This window comes from Lissotriton helveticus, chromosome 11 (assembly GCF_964261635.1).
Source record: "Lissotriton helveticus chromosome 11, aLisHel1.1, whole genome shotgun sequence".
Classification (NCBI taxonomy): Eukaryota; Metazoa; Chordata; class Amphibia; order Caudata; family Salamandridae; genus Lissotriton; species Lissotriton helveticus.
Genome location: NC_136072.1, coordinates 892,065,146 through 892,085,127, shown reverse-complemented (window position 1 = coordinate 892,085,127; position 19,982 = coordinate 892,065,146). Strand labels below are relative to the sequence as shown.

At 49.5% G+C, this 19,982-nt stretch overlaps 1 protein-coding gene across 2 annotated transcripts in view; it reads left to right on the top strand.

The window, feature by feature from the left end:
* Positions 1-19,771, top strand: part of RNFT2 (ring finger protein, transmembrane 2) — a 299,051-nt gene extending 279,280 nt beyond the window's left edge. For both annotated transcript variants that reach the window (XM_078667129.1, XM_078667130.1), the window contains exon 11: positions 18,912-19,771. In XM_078667129.1, coding sequence (XP_078523255.1) covers positions 18,912-19,046 — 135 coding nt within the window. In that variant the 3' untranslated portion in view covers positions 19,047-19,771. The remainder of the gene's footprint in view (positions 1-18,911) is intronic.
* The last annotated feature ends 211 nt before the right edge of the window (positions 19,772-19,982 follow it).

The following is a 19,982-nucleotide window of genomic DNA, read 5'->3' as shown; positions in this document are numbered from 1 at the left end:
TGGGGAGAGTATTCTGGTGGGAGCTGTGGCCTGATTGGCTGCAGTTTGGTCTAACATAATGACTTAGATAGTCACTAATGTGGAAGTTTTTTCCTTGGTAGCTGGGGCTACTTTACTTCCTGGTTTAGTATAACTGTTATTTGCTATGTACAAATGGCATATTACTGATTTTTTATGTACCGTGGGACTCCTACTCCGACGACGGGGAATGATTCAGGCATGTGAATCTATGAAAGACACCAATACTGGAGAACCACAGATTACAGGTAAGTAACTATTGTTCATTTTTAAAGATAAATAAAAAGATGTGCCAGGGCTCTCTTCAGGAGGCCACTGTAGCTTGCACCACTCATTGCCCTTGCTGTGCTGCCAATGATAGTAACAGCAAAACACACAAGATGATGGACGGAATGTTGCACAATGGCTAAACATTCACCCCCAGTCACAGATCTGGGTTTAATCCATCGTTATTGTGTTCACCAAGCCACCCCAGTTCAGACATGGCCATATGCAAATCAGTCTTGACCCTGTGCCTCATGGGAACAGTCCAGATCGAACTGCCAAGCCATGTCTTTCCTGGACCGGAATCAAGCATCCTAGGGCCGGTTCTGGCTATCAGCCGTCTTCAGCCAGGATAGCTTAACTCCAGTGGCTTAGTGAGCAAGGGACCCACGTCTGGGCCTACCCTTCCCACATAGGGTGAACAGCAAAACACACAAGATGATGGACGTAATGTTGCACAATGGCTAAACATTCACCCCCAGTCACAGATCTGCGTTTAATCCATCGTTATTGTGCTCAAAAAGCCACCCCAGTTCAGACATGGCCATATGCAAATCAGTCTTGACCATGTGCCTCATGGGAATAGTCCAGACAGAACTGCCAAGCCATGTCTTTCCTGGACCGGAATCAAGCATCCTAGGACCGGTTTCTGGCCATCAGACGTCTTCAGCCAGGATAGCTTAACTCCAGTGGCTTAGTGAGCAAGGGACCCACGTCTGGGCCTACCATTCCCACATAGGGTGAACACCAAAACACACAAGATGATGGACGGAATGTTGCACAATGGCTAAACATTCACCCCCAGTCACAGATCTGGGTTTAATCCATTGTTATTTTTCTCACCAAGCCATCCCAGTTCAGACATGGCCATATTCAAATCAGTCTTGACCCTGTGCCTCATGGGAACAGTCCCGACCGAACTGCCAAGCCATGTCTTTCCTGGACCGGAATCAAGCATCCTATGACCGGTTTCTGGCTATCAGCCGTCTTCAGCCAGAATAGCTTAACTCCAGTGGCTTAGTGATCAAGGGACCCACGTCTGGGCCTACCCTTCCCACGTAGGGTGAACAGCAAAACACACAAGATGATGGACGGAATGTTGCACATCACCACCCCCTTCTGTACCGCTTTGCTCGCCATAAGTTGGCAGGGTATGCTCAGACGTGAGTCCCTTGCTCACTTTGCCACTGGATTCAAATAAGCCTGGCTGAAGACGGCTGAAATGCCAGAAACCGGTCCTAGGAAGCTTGTTTCCGGTCCAGGGAAGGCATGGCTTGGCAGTTCGGGCTGGACTGTTCCCATGAGGCACAGGGTCAGACTGATTTGCATATGGCCATGTCGGAACTGGGGTGGCAGAGTGGGCTAAAGAACGGTGATGGATCAAACCCAGTTCTGTTGACTGGGTGTGAGTGTTTGATTGGTTCAGATGCTCCATCCATCACCACCTCCTTTTGTACCGCCAATGATAGTAACAGCATAACTCCTACCAGTGTGACTATTCTCACTATTTCAGGTCCCCAGAGATATAAGAATGGTTTGGGCCGCAGGTAATAGTAATTTCTAATTGTAAATTGAATTAATAATTAACTTTTATTGTCATCTTTAAATTAGTCAGACACTGCCACCTTGTAGCAGACTGTCACAAGTGCCGATGTTGAGAATTAAGTGCTGATGTCAAGCACCGGAAACCACCGGCTCAAATTAAACACTGGGAATAAGTCAACCATTTAAAAGCAAATTGTTAAAAATAACTAATCTGCTTATAAAGTATAAAACGCACACACCCATTTATTTCATAGAAACATGATTATAGGGGAAATGTATGTTAAAGTACCTTGTCAAGTGTGCTTGCTAATATGCATAATCACTGCAAACGAAAAGCTGTGTATTTTTTTACATCCTCTGCTTCCATTAGTTTTTGAAGTCCACCTACTGATCAAATTCACACTGGTTCACTGTGTATTGTACCATTATGACTTTCCTTTTTAGTATGCACTGTCTATTGCGAGGCAAATTGTGGCTTACCAACAACCTAGAGAAGCTTGGAGCCTGCCCATTGCTTATTGGTTTGCTTTCCTTGTTACTCTCATTTGACTGCTTCTTATATGTGACACAGTTTGTCAATCTTATGTTTGTCCCTCCCATGGAGAATTGCCTCGTTAGCATTGCTTTGATTGGCTGGCAACTCCGCTTCCAATTCTTGTTTTTCAAGAAATACTTTCTTCTTATGTGTTTTCGAGCTGTCTCCCTCCTGTGCTTCTCTCTCTCTTTGTTGCTGTCTTTCACCTGCTGCCACCCCCCCCCCCCGTTGTGCTCACCCTTGTTCTTCTTCCCAGCCTTCCCTCAGCCTTCTGCTGCTTGCCTGTCCTGCTTGTGCCTTCCATGTTGCTTCCCGATTCTTCCCGCCCTCCCTCCCTCATGTTGCCTGTGTATTCGTAGACCCCCCCCACCCCAGTGGCGGTTTTACCATTTGGGCGGTGGGGCGTTGCCCCACTAATAATTATTGGGCAATTAATTTATTAAAATACAAGTAGTTCTCAGTCTCACCTTCCTGACCTGTATTATTAATTTAAGCTGTGCTCGATCGCGCTGTGGCGCCACGTCATCTCATCACGTGACAACCAGCCTGAGCCTGGCCTGCACACTGACTCATGTACGTTACTATGGGCTGCGGGGCTGGCCTGGCACAGTGAGTGCGCACTGCGCATGTGGGGTTTGACCGGCTGCCTTTTCTGCAGACAGTATCCTGTGGCCTTTCAAAAGCAAGCATGGCTGAGTACGGGGTTTGTCCGCTGCTACAGACCCCAGTGGTTCGAAAATGGACGACGTTTTTTTCCTGCTCACTCCAATCCTGATGCTGCTCTCTTCAGAGAGCAGCTCTTCTCTGAAGAGAGCAGCTTCAGGATTGGCTGCTGCAGCAGCATGTAGTGGTGTGCGGTTGCCAGTCTAGTCTTGCACCGCGGGGGTGGGAGCATCCAACGTGGGGGAATGCCCAATCACTGTAATGGCTTAGTGTTAAGCCATTCAGTGATCGGACATTCTGCAGTTGCAGGGCAAATTGGGCCGGCCCACGGACAGTCACCCTTCCTCTTCCTCTCTGCAGGAGAGCACGTGCAGTGGACGGTCACTCGAGTGAGATCGTTCGAGCTCATCGAGACTGTGACAGACAGTGAGTGACTGTGTGTGACACTGACTGACTACACTACAGTGGCGAGCGACGCAAGGTGTGTGCATATTATATATATATAATAATGTTCAATCAATCCCCCCGTTGACATACGTTCGCTGAGCCTATCAGAACCCCAGCAATAGGTTTAGGCCCACCACTTTTTTTGTTTACAATCTAAGCATTGATTAGTTAAAAAAAAAAAGTGTGGGGTAGATGATATGTGCCAGTTGTGCTGTACAAGAGAAGGAAATTAACTGCGCTGTATCTGCCATTTATTGTTGGGTCAATGCAACACGTGGTCTCAGTCCTTTGCTCTTCATAATTTTCAAATGTAAATGAGACTAGTACCGTACTAGTCTCATTTACATTTGAAAATTATGCTAGTAGTATGGGGCCATACTGTAGTATCCGACCAGTAAGGAGCAATTACTTTAAACCAGTTCGTATATACCGCACAGTATTCAGACGTCTTATTTTACAATAAATTCAGCTGAATAGAATACAATGCTTATTTATAGGTCGGTCTTGTTCGTGCCCGCCGTATGATGGATTGACAATGTTTCTGGAACATTTGATCATTCTCTAGACCAAGCGAGGATTGTTACAGTCGCTGTAAAATGCTTAGGTTGAATTTTCCCAGTTGTTGAACATTATACATTTGACTTTGACTCGCATGGAATTTTTAGGTCTCGCCTGTCGATGCGCATGCGCATCGAGCAAGCGAGACTATAGGGGCTCATCTACACTTTATCTAACTTGCAAGGAATCGTGGCGATTCCTTGCAGTGCCCGTGACTTTTAAGCTCAATGCGCATGTGCATTGAGCTTAAAAGCGCGTGCACAGCCGCCCGCATTCCTCCGACACCTTTGAAGTGAAGCTTAGCTTCACTTCAAAGGCCCGGTTCTTCACACCCACATGCCGCTCTGCCCTGCTCCGCCCCCTCCCCTGAGTCATCCTGCCTGCCCCTTCCCGCCGTGTCGCATTTCTCCTCCCCCCTCCCCTCTCTTCCCTCCGTCTTGTTCTTCTTGCTCACTTGTCACTCTTTGCCCCTTACTTCTATCCCTTCCTTTCTATTCCCTCTCTGAACCTCCTTCTATGCCCATCTCCTGTTCCTTTCTTTTCTCCAACATTTGCCACGTCTGCTTTCCTCGTCTCCCCACACGTTTGCCTCCCTTTACCTCTGTTTCCTTAGCTCCTCGTTTCTCCCGCCTACTCTCACATCTTTCTCTTTTCTTTCTACCCTCTCGCCCCCACTTCTCTTCGTGCTCATCTGTTCTCCACACATTTCTCTCACTTAATTCTTCCTGCCTCAACTCTCCGCCTCCCGCCCCCTCCCCCTAGTTTTTTATTTTTTAATTAATTTCCTGCTGAAAGCCTGACGAGCGGTACATTTCCCGTCCCTTGAGCCGTCAGACCTCGATGTGCCGCCAATCATCTACTTAGCATCTGCATCGTTAGAAGTCATCCTGGCCACTTGCAAGCACCCTGGCAGCCTGCTCTGGCGTGGGGGAGGGGCGCCTGCTCTCATAGGAAAGCTGGCAAACAACCCAAGTGTAACTAGCGATAGCAGGAGCCAATTAAGATCAAAGCTGATATATGCAGCAATAAGCCTTCATCCCTTTAATATTCAACATTCTTTTTCACTTTGACACAGATCAAGAGGTGTTAATGCATATTCTTTCAAATGAGTCGAGCAGTGCTTTAAAGTGACAAAACTGTTATTTGTTCTTTCACAATCAATTAGTATCATGGTTCAGCCTACTCTGAATTGCTCTACAGCTGGGGTGAAACATGCATCCTTGTCGCTGCAGTGCCACAGTCTATTCGAGGCTATGTTCTGCTGCAGAATAGCTCGAAGGGGCCTATAAACAATAGACCGAGCACACCCTTGGAGGAGCACGCGGGGGTGCAGACATTTTGTTCAGTTCATAAACGATCTGACAGATGCTTGCAGGTATGCAGTCATTTTTAGCAGGAGTAAAACAATTAAAAATGTGCTTCGGGGTTTGAGGCGCTCCCATTTGCATCTGACAAAATGCATTTCTCCAAGCAGACAAAATGTCCTAATGTTAACACGTTCCGAACTGTGAATTCATTATTGAACAAGCAGGCTCTGAGCAGCAGATGCGAATGTAACGCTAGCCAATTCGAAGTAACAACACATCTTGTGACGATGGTGTGTTCGTGTGGAAAAGCACCCACGAGAACTCGTTATCCCTGCTATATAAAGAGGTCAGTTAGCAGTGACTGACTCTTTTCCAGGGTACTGGGTACTCGGCTATGTCACTGTATTCTTTTCTGTTGCACCTCTGTTGCAGTGGTGGACTGGGAGGAAACAGCAGCCCAGGAAATGTGTTTTTATCAGACCTATTGCATACCCAGAGAATGTAGGGAACGAGTCTGCCATCTACAGGCACCCTCACAACCCTCTCACCCTCACTCACTCTCACAACCCTCTCACCCTCACTCACTCTCACCCCCTCACTCACCTCACTCACTCTCACCCCTCACTCACCCCCTCACCTTCACTCACCCCCTCACTCACCCCCTCACCCCCTCACTCACCCCCCTCACCCCCTCACCCCCTCACTCACCCCCTCACCCTCACTCACCCTCTCACCCACCCTCTCACCCACCCTCTCACCCACCCCCTCACACGCCCTCACCCCCTCACACCGCCACCCCCCCACTCAGAATGCACACCCCCTCACCCTCACACGCCCACATCAACACATCCACCGCATCCACCACCACATCCACCATCACCACCACATCCACCACCACATCCACCACCACATCCACCACCACCTCCACATCCACCATGACATCCACCGCCACATTCACCACCGCATCCACCACTGCATCCACCACCACATCCACCACCACCACATCCACCGCATCCACCACCACATCAACCACACCCACCACCACCACATCCACCACCATATCCACCACATCCACCACCACATCCACCGCATCCACCACCACCACATCCACCACATCCTCCACCTCCGCATCCACCACCACATCCACCACCACATCCACCACCACATCCACCACCAACACATCCACCACATCCACCACCACATCCCACCACATCCACCGCATCCACATCCACCACCACATCCACCACCACATCCACCACCACATCCACCACCACATCCACCACCACCACATCCACCGAATTCACCACCACATCCACCACCACATCCACCATCACCTCCACATTCAATCGCTGACACACACAGCACGTTCCCATCTAATTGTGTGTATACAGTACAACATATTATATCCTATGTCTTCATTAACAATATAGTGTATCTGTACTGAATATATATCCAGCATTTCAGACTGCATTTCAGAGCTTTTAAAAATGTTTATGGCTTTTTTTTTTTTGAAATTCTTTAGCATTGGCTACAGGAAACAAAAATGCTAAAGATTTACAAAAAAAACCCATAAACAATTCTAAAAGCACTAACTCTAATGCTGCGAGACCTATTGCATTTTCAATGCTTGTTGAAAGCTGCAGCGGTGGGCAAAGTGACAGATGTGAGCATCGCCTGTCTTGTGTACTGCTGCCGAGCACTGCTATTCATTAGAATAACCTTCACTGTAAGTGAAGGTTATTCTAATGAATATCACTTTGTAGTAACGCCCGAGCCATAAACAGTCACCGCGCATTCCGGAGAACACGCCGACCCAAAAAGTAAAGAAACGCCTGTCTTTGCAAAGTAATTTGTCGAGCTGCAGTGCAGATTATTGTTTTTTTTTATCATGGTGACCCTGCCGTGGCTGGCTGGGTGCATATACAGATAAGATGAATGCAGTTATTCCTTTGCGGAGGCCTGCCTCTTCCAGGGCACAGGCTCCCTAATGACATGATTGATAGGCTGTCCCAAATCCGAAGAGGAACTCATTAGATATTAGATGACTAGATGTGCTCGGTTTGATGAACTGTAGTCATTGAGATAGATGTTTAAAGTGTGGTGTATTCTTCGTTGTGGGCTTTGTTTTCAGTGCGAGCTGTTCTGGGCGGGAGCTAAGTGTGTGAGAGTTACTTTCTGGTCAGGCCGTAGTGTTTTGTGCACTAATTGACAGACGGTGCTGGTGGCAATGGCTGGTTCAAGCTGCAGTGGCCTAGTCACGAAGTCCTTAGCCTTGTTTTTATAAATCTATACAGATTGGGCTATGAAGCGCAAGCGCTAACAACATTCATACATTACACATGCAGCTTTTCAGAGGTTATAATAATTGATATGAATAGTGTGCAAGAGGTCAGATAGCATATCCATTTTTACAACCACCACTGAGTAGCTGCTAATACTTTCTGTGTTTTTGAGCAGTAAGTTCATATTGTCTACCACCCAGCTCGCAGTGGCATCTTTTCATGTCTTGTAGTGTGTTTTTGATTAATAAAGAAATTGTACATATTAATCTGGTTTTAATATGTTTTGAATATGTTCATGCTCAAAACTCTGCTGACCTTTTATCATCTTTGAAAATGCTACGTGGGGATCCTGTGTTTGTCCAAATAAATAAACTGCTTTCAATTTACCGGCCCATCCCAAGTGTTCCAAGAATCTCACCCCTGCTAAGCACAGATGTAAAGTGAGAGAGGTAAATCAAACTACACGAGTGAAATAATTACTCATGCCCCCGTGCAAACTGCCTTACATTGCACCTCGGAGCACCCGTCGAAATTTGGCATCGCCATCTTGTTGCATCGTAATTAGGAGTGTGCTCCATGAATTACCTTACTTATGTCCACACAAATAGTGCACGATCATGTACATTTGCTGCAATTATAAAACAGGATTTCAGGGCTTCTGGCCAGCAGTTTGTTGCTTTATAGTGAGGTGTGCGCTCTTCGAGCACCCTTGTAAATATGCACACACACTCGTTCATGAGCATGCATTTCTTGAAACGTTACCCACACCCATTTCGCTAACATTAATACATTGCAATTCACGTACTTTGCCTAAAATCCTTGCTGACTCCCTCTTCGCTAACAACCATAAACTGCTTCTCTGGCCAAAGGCCCATGGTAAACACCCCTTTGCTCTCCAGCTAGGTGTGTGCGCTAAAATACCCCTACTAGTATACAATTAATGTTATTTTCTGAGTAGTGCCCGAGTAAAAGGATTTTCTAAAACTGGCACAACCTGCATCTGTAACTGCCTCACTTCTACGCAGCATAAGCCTAATGAACGATTGATTGCATCTGTCAATGGGAAGAATGCAGGAACATATCCAATATTTACATAATGTGCTGTGTCTACACCACTTCCTTCATATTTTACAGCTTTCCGTGTAAGTCTCCCCATTGTCTATGTGAGGGACGTAGAAAACAGCCAGTCTTTTGAAACCGATGATGCACTGAAATCACATAACAAAGATGAACTACCATGTCTTCTGGCAGAAAATTCAACCTTAATTATTTTTTTAACTCAAAATGCTGGTTTTTATTATAGATTCGTATCTGTTTAGAAATGACAAGTGCCCTCATTAATCCTGCTACTGAGGGCCCCCTGGGAGTCCCGAACCCCGCACAGAACTCCCCTGTGTCCCGAGCGCCTTTCCGACCCGGTTGCAGGTCTGTGGCGGCTTCTGAGACGGAGGTGGGACGGAACGAGAGGGCCGAGCGGCGGGGACCAAGATGGCGCCCGCTTCACTCTGACTGCATCGGAGGCAGCCGGGGACCCAGAGGTGTCGGACGTCCCGACGCCCCGGCGAGACAGGCGATCCTTCCCCACTGAGGGGACACTCCACGGCCTGACCCCTGACGTCCCCTGGGGCGACTGCAGACGCCCGGCGGCCAACGAGGTGAGCCCTGGGCCGCTGCCGCGGGACGCTACGGAGGAGCTGCGTGGGGGGGAGGGCGGATCGGCCTACCCTCAGCCACACGGGGAGCGGCGGTGGCGGCCTGCGGCACGGGTTCTGGCACCCGACTCGAATTTGTGAGCGGACCGCTCTGGAGAAGAGGAGGGAAGCTGGGGATCACCCTCTCCACTCCCTGCAGAAAGGGCACTATGCGAGGCGGCATGGCGCTGCATTGAGGAGCGACAGCTGAGAGGCCTAGAGACGCCTGGCGATAGGCCGGGGGGGGAGGCCCCCGATCCTCTGCTATAAGGCGCTGCGGAGGGGCTTCGAGAGGAGGAGAAAGGGCGGCTCGCTCCGTGCTATACAGAGGAGGCTGAGGCAGCCCTCCGATTTAACTATGGCCCCGATTTAATGGAATGTGAACCGCTGTGAGGTCGCTGTTGCGCTTTGCGGAGTGCCCTTGTCACCACACCTGACAAGACCACACTGCGTGGTGCTGTGCCGTTCGCCCGAGTAGCCGGAATACGGGCTGGAGACCGGGAACATCCGGGGGACACGCAGCTCCCCGGGCTTTCTCCGCGCCCTTGCAGAACCTCCCCTGCCCCCCTTGACATTGAAGCTGAGGGCGCGCATCCGCTCTGCAAGCTGAAGTTGTGGGGAGAGCTTGGACCCCCCGTTGCGCTCTGCCCTTCTGCCCTGGACGAACCAACCGGCGGACACTCGCCTTGACCGCCGCCTGGGGGCCCGCTCGCCTGGAGGCCAGCTGATAGCCACGGGGAAGCAAACTGCGGTCTCTAGCGGCCGCGCCACGCCGACGACGACCCCCGGCTTGACTACCCCCCGTTCCTGCGGAGATCCTCCAGTGGACCTTGAACAACATGGGTAAGCCGAGGGGACCTAAAGGGGGCGCCCAGACCGCCTCCGACGCAGAGCCACCTGATAACGAAGAGCGCCTGCACCTGGAAGGACCAGGGAACCCACCGATTCAGGAGCAACTTGACAAAATCCTGCTGGCAATCACTGAGACTAGATCGGCCCTCCGAGAGGACATAGCTCAAGTTGCGACGGGCTTGGGCCTGCTTAGTGCTGACCACAGTAAGCTCTCGGACAGAGTGAAGGAGGTAGAGGGTTCGGTGCGGCACCTAGAACCGGCGCAGAAAACATTGGACGTCACGGTGAAGGACGCTCTGTCCCGAATAGAAGCCCTGGAGAAACGTGCGGAAGATGCGGAAGGACGCAACAGGAGAAATAACATTCGGATGGTGGGCCTTCTGGAAAAAATTGAAGGGGTGGACATGGTGGCGTTTCTAGAATATTGGCTGCGGACGACGGTGACGCCGGAGGGGCTGTCCCCCTTTTATACATTGGAACGGGCACACAGAGTGCCGGCCAAACCGCCGTTGCAAGGTCGACCCCCCCGCCCAGTGGTGGCGCGGCTGCTCCATTTCCGCGATAGAGACTTCCTGCTGCAGGCGGCTAGGCAGAGGGGACCCTATCAGGTAGACAACAGCCGTGTGAAAAATTTTCCGGATTACACTTACGAGACGCAGAGACGTCCGTCCTCTTTCCTAGCGGTCAAACGAGAACTACGTGCTGAGGGCATCCAATACTCCCTACTCTTTCCAGCACGACTCCGCATCATCATAGACGATTCCACCAAGTTCTTTGACACCCCGGACGAAGCGTGTAGTTGGCTTGAATTATACAGGGCTGGCAAGGACGGTTTTGGAACCTCTTCCCAATCCACAATGGAGGACATTCTACAGCGGAAACCTAAGAGGTTCAGACATCGCAGGGGCAGAACTACTCGTCCCTCTACGGTAGAGACAGCGGCGGAGCGGCGTGGCGCGTTGGAGATGGTCTCTTCCATATCTGGGCCTCGGGGAGACCACGAGCCTGCACAATCGGAACCTGGAGAAAGTGGGGGCCACTCGGACATGGAGGGTTCTGAATCTGATAGCGTGAAGCTCCCGGTGGTCGCCCCAGAGACAGCAGCAGACCTGCTTGACGAACAATGAAACTTTCGGGTGAGCCAGTTCTGGTTGAGGGGGCTGGGGAGGTGGGCAACTGCATGAATGGGGGAGGTGGGACTCGTCCGGGGAATTGTTAATTCACTGACTATGTGGAGGGTTGCGGGGATTCCCTACATAGACCCTGATGGTTTAGGGCTCGATCGCAAGGTAGCTTGCAGTGGGGAGACCCCACATTGTCGCTCAGCCCCCCACATTGCCCTTAAGGCACACCTGCGGTGGCTACCGTCAGGTTAGTAAGAGGGGGATTTTTTGGGGGTACAGTTTGGATGGGAACTAGATGGTACTATTTGGAACCTGTTCTGGGGGGGTGGCTGAGGGATTCATGTTTGAAAGTTGATTTATTGTTGTTGAAGGGGGAACTCGTCATCGGTATGAATTTGGCTGGGTGCTTGCCCATCCCTGTAGTGTGTTTAGAGAGACAGGAAAACACGACATGGGATAATGGCTGATCTCTCAACTCTGAAATGCATCACCTGGAATGTGAGGGGTCTGCACACCATGTCCAGACGACATAAGGTCCACGCTTATCTAGTGCGCAGAGGTGTACAGATTGCGCTCCTGCAGGAGACACATCTCACCAAATCAGAGGGGCTGGCGCTACAGCGTAGGTGGCGAGGCCAGGTGTACAACACCACGTACTCAGTTTATGCAAGAGGCGCGCTGATATGGATAAAAGCGGGGGTACCCCTACAGGTAAATAGTCACACTGTGAATCCAGAGGGGAGATACGTAGCAATCGCAGGGAAACTAGGGGGAAGAGATGTGAACATTTGCTGCATTTATGCGCCTAACACGGACCAGCTCGCCTTTCTGACTGAGTTGTCGGGCTCATTGGCCCGCTACCTTTCGGGACCCATCCTATTGGGGGGCGACTTTAATTCGGTGCACGACGTTCACCTAGACAGATCCCATCCTCCCCTTCCAGACTCCCCGACGCATCGGGTGGCCAGGGGCAGGATAAACTGGCAGACTAAGTGGGGACTGACGGATATCTGGCGGGCGCAACACCCACATGCCCGGGACTACTCCCATTTCTCCGGCATGCAGGAGTTGCATGTGAGACTGGATGGCCTGCTGGGGTCGAGAGAGGTGGCTTCTTCGGCTGTGCGGTCTGAGTACCTGACGAGAACTATCTCCGACCACAATCCGTTATTGATTGATCTCCAGTGGCTCCGGGACACCCCCTGTGTGCCAACCTGGAAGTTGCGTCCGGAGCTATTGGAAGACCAGGTGTTCCGTAGTGACCTGGCGGACAAGATCGCGGGATACTTTGAGACAAACGAGGGCACGACTGCTGAGAGAGCCACGGAATGGAACGCCTTTAAGGTGGTGATTAGGGGCTATTGTATAACGCAGAAAGTTGGAGTGCGCCGCGTACTCCTAGAAGACCTGGCTAGAGCTAATCGTGTCCTCCGCGAATTAGAAGTCGCCCGCCCTGGCCGCCCGGAGCTCCAACAACAGACCCTAGCGGCAAAGGAGGCGGTGGCCGTAGAGGTTGAGCGACTACGAAGTTATGACTATAAAACTTACCTGACTAGATCATTGGCTGAGGGCGACAAATCGAGTACGCTACTGGCTTGGCTTGCCAACCCAACGAGACGCACCACGCCCATTGTGGCCATGCGGACTGCGGAGGACAGAGATAAAAAAAATGGCGCAAAATAAAACGCCGGGCCTTGATGGACTCCCAGTGGAGTTTTATTCTGTATACATGGAACTCCTGGCCCCCAAACTCCTGCAGGTTTATAGGGAAGCGAAGACTCTGGGACGCCTACCGGGCTCGATGCGAGAGGCCCTGGTGATCCCCCTCCTTAAACCCGACCGCGAGGGCGTGGAGCCGGCGTCTTATAGACCGCTCTCAATGCTCACGGTCGACTATAAGATCTTGAGCAGCATATTAGCCGCACGACTGTTGGAACACATGAGCTCTCTAGTACATACAGACCAGGCGGGCTTCATCCCCAGGCGTAACACTACGATGAACATCCGACGCTTGTTCCGACTGTTAGAGGGGGATCACACCTATGCTCCCGATCCCATGATCCTTTCGATAGACCTAGAGAAAGCCTTCGACAGCCTGGAATGGGCTTATCTCCACAGGGTCCTAGAGCAGTTTGGCCTGGGTGAGGGATTCCTGAGATGGACCACGGTATTGTATGCCTCGGCGGTGGCTAGGGTGAAATCGGGCCCGCTGATTTCTCAACGTTACCCAGTAGAACGAGGCAAGGCTGCTCGTTATCCCCATTGCTATTCGCCCTGGCAGTGGAACCGCTGGCTATATCGATCCGCACCGGGGCCCACTACAGGGGGTTACAATCTCCGTCGGGCCGCCAGTACATTTCCCTATACGCTGACGACCTGCTGCTTTTCCTTGAAGACGCTAGGGCGGCCCTGGCCGGAGCTGATTCAGTGCTCACGGCTTTTGGTACGATGTCGGGGCTCCGGGTAAATTGGGATAAGACCTGCCTGTTTCCGGTACACAACGATAGTCCCGAACCGGACATTCACAGAGAGATCCGATGGGAGCCGGTGTGCTTTAAGTACCTGGGGGTGCATGTTTACCATCGCCCTGCTGACACACTCGAGGGTAACATCTCTAGAGGCATCCGAGCGCTTAAGGGTAGCATGGCCTTTTGGTCCACCCTGCCTCTATCAGTGGCGGGACGAATAGCGCTACTGACGATGGTGGCACTACCCCGCCTACTGTATTACTTCAGGACACTTCCGATCTGGATCCCTAGATCTAGCTTTCAGGGCCTGGATTCCATGATAGTGGTGTTCCTGTGGGGCTCGGGCCGCCGAAGAGTGGCGCTCAGGACCTTGCAGAGACCTAAGGCGGAGGGGGGGTTGGCGGCGCCCGACTTTAAGACGTACTATTTAGCTGCTCAGCTACAGACCTATACCCAGGAGGTGGCGCGTGAGTTTCGGGGTCCGGAAGAGACATGGGGCACTGGCATACCCAGACATGTCTTATCATATATTGCGCTGCAACAGAGGCTCGATTTGAGGGACCTCACCCAGGAGGAACGCACCATACGCTCGTGTTGGAACAGAATGCATCACAAACTGGGAAGACCGCGACCTTGTGCCCCGAAGATCCCGCTGGGAGTGCTCACTGCATTGCCCCATGGTGGCGACTGGTCACGACTGGGAGAATGGGAGGAGCTGGGTATACAGACCCTAGGTGACCTCTACGAAAACGGGACGTTGCTGCCCTTCCAGGAGCTTCTAGACCAATACGGCGTCCCTAGAGGCGATTTTTTGCTCCATGCGGCGGTCACAAGAGCGCTCCAGGCCCATTGGAAAACTGGTCATGAGGAACCACAGCTGTCGGCGGCGTGCCAGTACGTCATGATGTCTGCGGGAATGGTTAAAGCAGTAACATGCTTATATTCCAGGATGATAGATGACAGACTGACCCCCCTGGCGGTTCTTAAGACCCGATGGGAAACGGACATAGGGAGGGAAATCCCGGAGGCCACGTGGACCCAGCTGTTACGGCGGGCCTGGAAGGGCACGCGTAGTGCCCGATTCCAACTGGTCCACTTCTATATATTACATTGCGCCTATTTGACACCGGAGAAACTACAGAAATATTTCGACCTGGAGACGGCGGCCTGCCCTAGATGCAGGACGGACGGAGCGGACCTTTTTCACATGCTATGGTCCTGTTCTATGCTGCCTCCCTTCTGGTTGTTTGTGGGAGACACGCTGTCCGAAGTAACTGGTAGATCGTTGCAGATGGATGCAGCTGTAGGGATCCTACACTGGTTTCCATATACCCCCAAAAATAAGATTACTAATAAATTTATCGATTTAGGGTTGCTTCTAGCCAAACGAGAAATCACCAGACACTGGAAGGCGCGAGTTGGTCCTACAGGTGATAAATGGCGTAATGAACTTCTCAAGTGGGCGGGGAGTGAAAGCACGTTGAGATACCAACAGGCGAGGCGACGGCGAGATGAGAGAGCTCTAGAGGCGGCGCAGGCATGGGAGACGTTGGTGCAGGCCCTGCGCGACCATAACACACATACTGACTCTGATAGTACAGATGGGGAGCAGCCTAGATCCAGATAGCAGGCTATTGATGGGTTAGGCCCACAAAGACGACCTAAGTCTCTTATCACATACTGATCGACCGTACGATATTCTGCCGATGACGAGGAGGGAGGAGGGAGGGGGAAAGAGGAACGGGAGCGCTATTCGCTTCCTCAAGCATTAGAGTGTTGTACCGTCGAGACTGACTATTTACTCCTCTGGGGGGATAGGACTGTTTGGAGAAGGGGGGGTATTTTCTTTGGGTTGTTTAGAAAAGCAGATGAGTTTTATTCTTTTCACCTGCTATGCCTTACCAGAACAGAGGAATGATAACTGTAAACTAATGGCACACGCCGCCCGACCCCCGGGTTGTGGGCTGAATGGCCGTGTATAGAGCTTGTACCATTAACGCCCTCGTGGTTTTCATTATCTATCAGGTGCCAATAATGTGACACTATTTGTTTCCTGCAATAAAAACATATTTGACAAAAAAAAAAAATCATTTAGGTAGTTGTGTCTGTGATTGGGCTCTGATTGAAATCAGGATTTGTGCAAACTGGGTTACTCGAGTTGATTGAATCGTTATCCAAAGTGAAAGTAAATATATTTTCCGTTTTGAAAATGTATTGCCAAATTACAAATACATATATTTTTAAGCTGAATTTCATTTTATTTTTTTGCAAAGGTATGCAATGAATAATTTGTTCTAAGATGCTATCGTAAAATATGTTTTTGAAAAGATGCTATCACATGCTGCACAGGTGGGCATCTCTGACCGCAGTGCTAGGGTGCTCTTGGAGAGGAAGGGCACATGCAGGGACGGGGGCGGAGCACACAAGTACAGCTTCGTCATGTGTGAAGGAGAAACTTCACACCCCCTTGTGGAGCTTCACCGCAGGGCTGGGGGGTCTGCGGTCTGCTGAGAGCAGGATGTCATCGTCGGAAAGAGAGAAGTGGAGGTCAGACAGTACGTCTTTGAAGGATGTGTGCCAAGGAGGGTTTGAGTCAGAAACGATACACATAGAATGATTCCAGGGCTCTTTCCATTCTAGTTCCCTCCCACTTTCATGGCACAGGGCCCCCTGCATGGAAATCACGCCTGGTGCAGTAAGGGCACACACCGCACACACAGGCTTATCTATAGTTCCAGCACCACCATGAAGCGGTTCCACCATTGGTATAGCCTCTGTGGAGGGGTGTTGTTGTGTGTTACACTCCCTGGGACATACACCCTACCCGAGGAGGAAGAGGCCCCCATAGCCATCATGAAGGGAGAGGGGCTGAGGCCAAACAGGGCAGCTGGGAGCTCTCTGACCTGTGCTCACCCTCCCTGTGTTCTGCATGAGTGAGAGAGCGAGAGAGAGGAACAGAGAGAGAGAAACAGAGAGAGAGAGAGAGAAAAGGAGGGAGAGGGAGAGAGAGAAAGAGAGAGGGAAAAGGTAGAAAGACAGCAGTTGTTGAGAGAGACAGGAAAGGGACAGAGATACAGAGAAAGAAAGAGAGATGCCAGACGGGCTCCCAGCCTGGAAGGATTCAGAATTCTCTGTTTGAATGCTGCTAGTTTGCGTCCTGTTTATTTGTTTGTTATTAAAATACATCTGTGAGGTACTCAGCAATGCATTGTGTTTTGTGTTTCAAAGTCTATTATGAAGCTCTGTGGTTATGCTGAATAAGCAGCTACCCATGTTATATGACACCTCTTTATTAATGTAATAATTGCACTTTCACAATTGCTTTATTAACCTTCCTGCTTTCTCGAGGAAATCCCCCGAAACCTCCTTAGGGGGTTCCGGCACGCTCGCTACGCTCGCTCGCTACCGTGCTGTATGATTATCATTGTACGCCTCACCACTTTCAAATGTCTACAGCCGCCACTGCCCCACCCACCCTCACGCTGCCTGTGATCCATCCCCCACCCTCGTCCATTGTTGTTTCCATGTTCCCCTGAGCCGCTGCTGCTGTTCTTTCTCTTTCCTTTGATTCCGGTCCGTTATCCCCCCCACCCCCTCCCCCCCACCACTCAGCACATTTTATTTTATTTTTAGGGATCTATCCAGCTCAGATCAAAAACAAGAGGAAAAAAAGCATCTGCGTCTTTTTGTACGTGTTCACATCCTTTGATGCGTGTGCCAACAAAATTATGAGGTCTGCACCCTCCAAGGCTTTTATTCTTTTTTAACTTTCACTGCGCTGCACAGCATCAGCGATGCATCACGGATGCTGTGCAGTGTAGCTAAAAACCATTACCTATTGGCTTTGCCAATTCTTGTTTGTTTTAACGCTTTATCATCCCCTCTAGTGCAAGTGCTATTCACCATTCTTAACTATGCACTAAATACTGCAACCGGTTAGTAGTGCCTGCATCTTCACTGGCTCGACATTTAGTTAAAAGGCAACAATTACAAATAATTACAAATCACTCCAGTAACACTGCTGTCGTCATGTCTGACCACTTTAAGAAAAACAGCGGTTCCTGTGGAATATTATACTTAATAATGATTAGAAAGGCAAAGCGAAAATCGCATTTAGCCAGGGGTTATGGGTGATGTCAAAGAGAAAGAAACACACAAACGCTGACTCTGTTGTTCTATGATTGTATTCAGAAATACATTGAAAATGAATACTCAAAATTTATACACTTAAGAAAAAAGTATTTACAGTTGTGTAAAGTGTCCCGAGTGAAATATGAGCCAAAATATCATAAGTGACATTGTGTAACAATATTTACAAGGTTTCAAAGATTTTTGTTTCCGAAAGCGACCAAAACTCCATATTTTACAAATACATAGCCCCTATATAATGTTAGTCATGTCTGAAGCGTATTCCATATCACTACATTAGTAATTGTAGGTCACCCAGGCCTCTTTCGTGTGACTCTGCTTCTGCAGACACTGCAAGATCGGTACCACCAGATCCTCTGCAAGTGGGTGCTTGTTAATTTAGGGAATGGTGTTCATAAAGGAACACAGTTTGAAGACCAGTACATGTGGCAGTCCTATTTTGGGAAGGAAAAGTGCCTATTCCTTAACAGTAAACATGCCGGCGTCCTCTTGATATCGTCTGTCCTAGTGGAAACAAGTTTGTCAATGTGTGGGGACAAAGCAACCAACAAGTACTGATCAGAACATATTTCACAGCACACACATCCCAGATATGGCCCTCGAGCATTTATTGTTGAGTGTTCTGGTTAGTTGGCAATCTAAACTCTACACTCTGATTCGTCTTGGGAATGTTTTTAGTGGCACCCCCTGCCCTCTCCATTCCCATTCATCTAGTGAGAACATTGTATATTCATCCGTCGTCTTTTAGCCCTGATTCTCTGTTGAGACAATTTGTTAACGATTCTGTCTTTTCTGTTCATGGGTGGCTGTAAAGAATGTCCACCACGAGCCTTTCTGGGTTTCACAGTCTTGCTTAATTTTCAAGAGTAACCTTTTCCCCACCTCGGTTTCCCAAATTGTATTGTTCTACTGCAAACATTATTTCTTCACCGTGTGGCATGTAGGTAACAAACAAGCCATCTTGGGTGGATTTCTGTGCATAACTTGCCTTCTGTTTTTTCTCCCCAGCATGTGTTTTGTGAAGAGTGCCTGTGCCTTTGGTTTGATAAGGAGAGGACCTGCCCACTGTGCCGCGCTGTGGTGGTCGATACAGTGCGATTGTGGAAGGATGGCACCACCTCGGCACACTTCCAGGTTTATTAACACACCTCATTTTTTGAGACTGCAATGAATTCAAGACCTGGATCATGCTTAGAAACGCTGGACCCTTGAGACTCTGTTGCTTTATTTGCCTGCCTTTCTAACTCATCACCCTCCACCACCGTTTGTAACACTGCTCAAGCCCACCATAATTCTTCATATCCTTCAGGAATGATCGCAGTCAGTATCCCTTCTAGAACCTGCTTAGAGATTTGTTCCACATCTCATCAGGACTACCGGGAAAAGACCAGATGGTGTTTAATATAATAAGAAAACAAAAAGAAGAAATGATGGACGGAATGCTCAACAAATCAAACATTCACCCCCAGTTCTTCTGCATTCAATAAGAAATGGCACATTGCAAAAGCTGGCGTAACTTAGGATTTGGTGCATAAACTGCAAGTTGATTGCCTTGTTGCTAAACTTTGTTTCCTCTGCACCTGAAAATTCTCGGTAGTGACTTTATAGCTCTTGGTCGGGTCTGGTGGCTCCAGAAATTAGTGCTTGGCCTCATTCATGGTCACAGAATCAGACTTTGTGGGTCTACTCGTCCTTAAGTCCTTCCAAACTTGATAACATGAGTACCATTGAGTTGGGTAACAGTAGACGTCTATTATTTAACACCGAGATACCCCAAAGATTGAATGTGCACTTTACAAATACACGTTGTAGTATCGTATGTTGTTATGAAGGTGACATTCCTAATTTAAATTATGACTTGCATTTCATGATGTCTATTCTGTTTTTGTGCTCTTAATGTGTGTAAAGATGTGTGCAAGTCTCAATGAGTGTGTTTGTGAAGTTATGCAAAGGTCAGTAGCGGTGTTATATGTGTACGTCATAGAACATTTATTGCACTTTTGCTGTGTGTAACTTATGCTGATGCCCGTAGTGTTAAAGTGAACACATCACTTTGTCAAAAATGATAAGGGTATGGGT